This window comes from Bos indicus x Bos taurus, chromosome 3, assembly GCF_003369695.1.
Source record: "Bos indicus x Bos taurus breed Angus x Brahman F1 hybrid chromosome 3, Bos_hybrid_MaternalHap_v2.0, whole genome shotgun sequence".
Classification (NCBI taxonomy): Eukaryota; Metazoa; Chordata; class Mammalia; order Artiodactyla; family Bovidae; genus Bos; species Bos indicus x Bos taurus.
In genome coordinates, this window is record NC_040078.1 from 91,659,345 (window position 1) to 91,665,883 (window position 6,539).

A 6,539-nucleotide genomic window follows, 5' to 3' on the forward strand; every position below is an offset into this window, starting at 1 on the left:
TTTCAATTATTTAACATTTTAAATTGAAAGCCTGTAAAATCTTAGGACAGATTCGAAGCCGCATTGCCCATTGTTATGGTTACACACTCCCCAGCAGTTCGGTTCTCTCATTCCAACACAGAGGCGGGCCCTGGGATCTAGCGCGCGAACACCAGACTCCAAAACCTACCCGGCTCGGCGTTGATCATAGAGTTACACCTCCCTCAATCCTAGAGGGCACTTCCCGGACGGTGATTTACTTATTGCGGCCTAGGCCAATCAACGAGCGCGTTCTCTCTCCTTGGCTAAGTTTCCGGCATACCTTTCGCTGGAGTCTAGAGTGGGGTGGGACCAGGCCCCGAGAGCGCGGCTTTGTGATTGGTGGGAAGGGTAAGGGGCGGGCTTGTGCTGGCACGCCTCTGGCGCAGGCGCGGTGGTTTGTGTGGCGGTGTCTTCGTGGGCAACGTTCCATGGGACTACGGTTGGTGAATGGGGTAACAGTGAGGGCTGAGGGACGGGCGGGACACTGCGGAAGAAGAGCGGGCTCGGTTCTGGGCGCGGAGACCGAGGACTCTGGTGTCAGTTTTTCCACTTGCATCCCGTCCCTAGATTGGGGCGGGGCCACAATCACATAAACTCTTGAATAATTTTTGTTTCTTAGTCTTGTTTCCTCCATTGTGAAATGGCAGGACTTCCTTGTGTGTGCCTCGGGTCTTTGTGACCCGTAACTTGTGAGAAATACAAGTTCTCTGCCCACACCTCAGACCTACTGACTTAGAATTTCTGGCGATGAGGCCCCACAAGCTTTCCAGGTGACCTGACGCTTGCTGAAATTTCACAACTACTGGGCCACTGTAATGTGAGGGGTCGACTTGAGAGAAGTCTTGGAGACAGACTCATTTGCTTGAGGAGGAGACAAGGGTGAAGGAGTTTCTGGCTTGAGCCGCGGGCCTGAGGTGGGACTTTAAGTGATGGCTCCATGTGTGAGCCACATGTGTCCTGCCTCCAGGGCCTCCATTTTTCCTCGCAGGCACACTAGGGCTCTGTGGCCATGCCTCCCAACTGTCTTCAGGTCATGGGCCATAAAGGAAATGATAATATTTGTACAGTGCCCAGGGGAAGTTGTTGAAGCTCCTGGAAGTTGAAGGGGACCAGCTGAAGGACTGAGGCTGCTGAAAGTTGGAGGAAAGCACCTGGGGGATTTGAGCTTCCCAGAGCTGAGGGGAATTAGTAACCTGTTCTCAGCATACTGCCGGAGAGCTTTTGTTCCGTGGGATGTGCTGATGATTAGGGGTACTCACCAAGTTTGGCAGTATAAATCAAGAACCTTGAAAGAGTTTATATCCTTTTGCATCTGCAAAATTGGTGGCTGTCATAGAAGTTTTATTGGAGGCCGATCTGTGCTGACTGCTGCAGGGTGTCAGATCACAGTTAACACGTATTTCTACTCAACTCGTTTTTCTTCAGGCACAAGTGCCTCCCTGTGCCAGGGTGTCATGGAAGGGCTGCTGACAAGATGCAGAGCACTGCCCGCCCTGGCCACCTGCAGCCATCAGCTCTCACAGTATGCTCCTCAGAGGTTTCACCACTGTGCCCCCGGGAGAGGGAAGCGCTTGATGCTGTCCCGCATGTTCCAGCCCCAGAAACTTCGGGAAGACCAGGTGCTCTCTCTCGAGGGCAGATCTGGCGACCTGACCTGTAAGAGCCAGCGGCTGATGCTGCAGATGGGCCTCATCCACCCGGCAAGCCCCGGATGTTACCACCTCCTGCCTTACACTGTCCGCGCCATGGAGAAGCTGGTGCGAGTGATAGATCAGGAGATGCAGACCATCGGGGGACAGAAGGTCAACATGCCCAGCCTCAGCCCAGCAGAGCTCTGGCGAGCCACCAAGCGGTGGGACTCAATGGGCAGGGAGCTGCTGAGACTTAGAGACAGACACGGCAAGGAATACTGCTTAGGACCAACCCATGAGGAAGCCATTACAGCCCTGGTCGCCTCCCAGAAGACACTGTCCTACAAGCAGCTCCCATTCCTGCTGTACCAGGTGACGAGGAAGTTTCGGGATGAGCCCAGACCCCGCTTTGGTCTTCTCCGTGGCCGAGAGTTTTACATGAAGGACATGTACACCTTCGACTCCTCCCCTGAGGCCGCCCAGCTGACCTACAGCCTGGTGTGTGATGCCTACAGCAGTCTGTTCAACAGGCTGGGGCTGCGATGCATCAAGGTCCAGGCCGACGTGGGGAGCATCGGGGGCATGGTGTCCCACGAGTTCCAGCTGCCGGTGGACGTCGGAGAGGACCGACTTGTAGTCTGTCCCAGCTGCCACTTCTCTGCCAACATGGAGACTCTGGACTCGTCACGGACAAACTGCCCCGCTTGCCAGGGGCCACTGACCGAAACCAAAGGCATTGAGGTAGGGCACACGTTTTACCTGGGCACCAAGTACTCCTCTATTTTCAATGCCCAGTTCATCAATGTCCATGGCAAGCCGTCCCTGGCTGAAATGGGGTGTTATGGCTTGGGCGTGACGCGGATCTTGGCCGCTGCCATTGAAGTTCTCTCTACAGAAGACTGCGTCCGCTGGCCTGGCCTCCTGGCCCCTTACCAAGTCTGCCTCATCCCCCCCAAGAAGGGCAGTAAGGAGGAGGCGGCTGCAGAGCTCGCAGGGCATCTTTACAACCACATCACAGAGGCGGTGCCACAGCTCCAAGGGGAGGTGCTGCTGGATGACAGGACCCATCTGACCATTGGAAACAGACTGAAAGACGCCAACAAGTTGGGCTACCCCTTTGTGATCATTGCAGCCAAGAGGGCCCTGGACGACCCTGCACATTTTGAGGTTTGGTGCCAGAATACCGGAGAGGTGGTCTTCCTCACCAGAGAAGGAGTCCTGGAATTACTGAGCCAAGTGCAGGTTGTCTAACCACCCCCTGGACCCCTCCCACTGCATCTCACAGCCTTGGTGTTCACTGAAATGCTGCCTTTCCTATACTGCTCTCCGGAGCTGGTATCCCCAGAAACAGAGCAGCTTGTGGAAGGTCAGACCATGTTAGGAAAGCGAGTTGTAGTCATTTGTTCGGACTACTGTATTTAAAGTTGTTACCTTGATCCCTTTGTCTGGGCTGGCCGTGCCGCCACATACCCTATCTTTCATATTCCACTGTGGAAGCTTCTGTTTGGAGGTAGTGGCTAGAAGGAGCCAAGTTGTCATCTTGGCCCTCAGGAGAGTCACTTCCCTTCTCTCAGCAGTTTCCTACACCACATGTAGGTTGGGGGGGCCTCCTGATGGCCGACGCCCTCCCAGCTGCAGCAGTCTGACCTTGGGCCTCTTGCTGCATTCAGTCCAGAGAGGCAGCCGGCCAGTCCTCCTTTGAGAAGTGGGCTGAGGGTCTGGGGACAAGAATCAGGACACCTGGCTGCCACTGAGTCACCAGTGACTTGGACATGACCCCTCCCCTGCTGGGGCCTTCAAGTTTCCCCATCTGTGACATGAGAAAATGGAACTAGATCTGTAAAGTCCTCACAGCTGACTGGCTGGTTCCTCAAGAGGTTTATGACAGGCAGATCTGGTTCCTCTCATCCTCCATCGTTTAACCTACCCAGAAAGTTAAAACAATTAGCTAATGGCCCCCAAACCATGTCCAGAGACGTGGCTCTCCCTCTTGAGTTGGTCTGGCACTGAGATCATGTTATATTGATTGAATAAAGTCAGACTGTTGGGGTGAGGTTTGGAAACAGTGGTAACACCTGCCAAGTTAACAGTGCAGCAGCTTCTTGCCTGGAAACTCTCCTTTTTCTACTTCTCCACTGGAAAAAGAAAAAATTGGGTGACTGGAAAATGCGTGTTATACCATTTCTTCCGTCAAGTGTCTGCAGGCTTCCAGTGCTACAGTGACTTCGTCCTGGCTGCAGAGTTGGATCCTAGAGCCATGCATGATGAAGGTGAATTATTAGTAGAAGGTCACTGCCTGAGTGCTAGGGAGAACTGGCAGCAAGCTTGAGTTTTCATTGCTCCTTCCCCCAGGAGCAGGATCAGCTTCTCCATCCTCGGCCCCTGGTGTCACGGCTTGTCCATACCTAAGGAGAATCTTTCAGGGCTAAGCTCAAAGCCATCACCTCCTGAAACATGCTCGGCAGCTCCTGGCAATGGTTTCTGTCTTTGGCATCCCCTGTGCTCTCCTACTAGCACCGACACCCTTCTCACTGGGCGCACACAGCTCACTGTTTGGCTGCCAGCCTCTTGTCATTGACGGTCAGCTCCCTGAGCCTGGGTCCTAGGCTGACTCCTAGTGCACTGAAGTGTTGTCTTGGCCTGTTGTTCTGCCTGCCAAACAGCTTCCCAGCAGCTTGTGACCGCTGATTCTGCCAGAGTAACCTCACCCTCAGCACACACCATCAGGGTTCCTAATGAATGTAGACGCCAGGCCCTAATGACTCCCAGGCTACCGCTGGGCTCTGGGCCAGCATTCAGGCCAGGAGACGGGATTCAGAGAGCAAACCTAGAGAGGCTGGGTTGTAAGACAAGGATCTTACTCTTGGGTGCACAGTGGAATCCCCTGGGTCCCACCCCGAGGTTCTGTTCTGGGGTATGGCCTGGGCGTCAGCAGTTTTAAAATTCCCCAGATAATTCTAATTTGCCAACTTTGTGGAGTGTCCTCTGAGCCCACATTGCAGGGATGAACGTTTGAGTCATCTCAGTTGTGCATTATCAGGTTGACATGAGCTCTCTGCTTTCAGCACTTATATATACCATGTTCAGATCTTAAAACTGTGCAAGGTAAGTGCTGTGAAATCCTCATTTTACAGATGAAACTGGAAGCTCCATTTAAGCAATTTAAGAATGCACAGCTATTATGTATCAGAGCTAGAATCTGGGTACTGACCAAAATCTGTGCCTGTCTCACTATATTGCGTGGCCTCTGCCTGGGCAAGATGATTCCAGTAAGTAAAATGGATTATGTATGTCTGATCAACTTAGCCTGAAGTAGAGAAATTAGAATTACGTACAAATGAGCACTTTAAATATTTTTTTAAATTTAAATTTGTGCTTCATAAGCATACTTTATGGAAGGCTAGCCTAATGTAAGAATAAGCACTTCTAAAAACCAGCTTCAGGGAATAGAGAACTAATTAATTTAAAACTGTCATAAATGTGTATGATATGGAATGATTTGAGGGTAAGGTAGAATCATGGAACTGTAGAACAGGAGAGCTTGCGGCCTGCTTGTCCAGCCCTCACTTCACAGATGGGAGACAAGCCTGCAGTGGGAATTAACCTGCTGCAACCCATCTGACTGGCAAAACTGCCTGATTGCAGACCAGGTGCCGCATCTCCTGAATTAGGCTACCTCAGGTCAATCTTGTTGCCAGGAGTGACGACTGGTTGAGTCAGCCTTTGAGCTACAGGAGCCTTTAGGTTTGAAAGAGATACCCATTTTCCAAGGAAGACACATACAAGGAGCACAGTGATTTGCTTAACATCCAGCTGAACTGAAACCCAGGTGTCTTGATGACTTAGTATTTCTTGCAGTAGCCAGGGGCAGTATAATTTGGTGGAAAGATTAGGACCTTGAATAGAGAATCAGTTTTCCACTTAGCAGGTATATGATCATAGACGAACAACTTGTCTTTTGTGCATCTCAGTTTCTTCATCTGTGAGATGCTTTCATAATGGCACCCACACCTTGGGTTGTCTGAGCTGACTTATATGAAAAGCTTAACCCCTAGTGTGCTCTCTGGAACCACGATGCCTTGCATAGGATGACTTAGGAAATAATCCATTGGGAGCTCAGGTTCTGCTGTTCACACTGAGACCTGGGTTTTGTTTTTTTGTTACGTTGCTTCACAACTTTCCTGGGGAGTGGCACAAACAAGAATTAAGTAACATCTGCAGAATGGTTCCATCTCCCTAGAGGAAAGACGGAAATATTCAAACCGTGTACATTCCTCTCCTTTCTGAACTTGCCAACATTACTTCTTGCCATAAATTGATGAAATGGGGTTACTGGCAAAATAAGGGGTACAGGCTGTATTTGCATTGCTCATTCCTTGGGGAGATGGAGAAGCAACTGGCTGGGAAATACTTAACAGAATTAATACTTGGGGACAAAGGCTGGTGCATAACAAAACCATCATGTAAATCAAGCTTAGAATGTAAATCAAGGGCTCCATTAATATTCAGTGTTTTAATGGAAGAAACACCTGCTGGGCTATCAATAAAGGAGCTTTGTGGAAATCTTGAAATTGTCATTTCCTTAACTACTTGACCGCCAGGCCTCTTCACACCCCTGTCCATTTCTACGCCTAGGGGCCAGGATGCTTTTTAGAATTTGTTTGCATCTAAGGGCACACATGACTTTTAGAATTAGGAAAAGAATTTTTTTAAGTTTTCTATAATGTGGAAATTGGAGAAAAACGTATTTTTATGATGTTATTGCAAACTTTTGGGAAAAGATCGATTTCACTTAAAATAATAAGATCATAGTGACCCAGACAGAGAGACTCTACTGTCAGACTGCCTGGGCCATTTAGCAGCTATGGGACCTTGTGCAGGACACTT

General features: G+C 50.3%; 1 protein-coding gene across 1 annotated transcript; it reads left to right on the forward strand.

The window, feature by feature from the left end:
- The first annotated feature begins 362 nt into the window (after nt 1–362).
- Nucleotides 363–6,223, forward strand: PARS2 (prolyl-tRNA synthetase 2, mitochondrial). The gene is made up of 2 exons (XM_027537143.1): nt 363–460; nt 1,447–6,223. Exon 2 carries the CDS (start codon nt 1,476–1,478, stop codon nt 2,901–2,903), a length of 1,428 nt encoding a protein of 475 aa, XP_027392944.1. The 5' UTR covers nt 363–460; nt 1,447–1,475; the 3' UTR covers nt 2,904–6,223.
- The last annotated feature ends 316 nt before the right edge of the window (nt 6,224–6,539 follow it).

Coding starts and splice junctions, on each gene's coding strand:
- PARS2 (XM_027537143.1), top strand. CDS start 1,476: ATGGAAGGGCTGCTGACAAGATGCAGAGCACTGCCCGCCCTGGCCACC.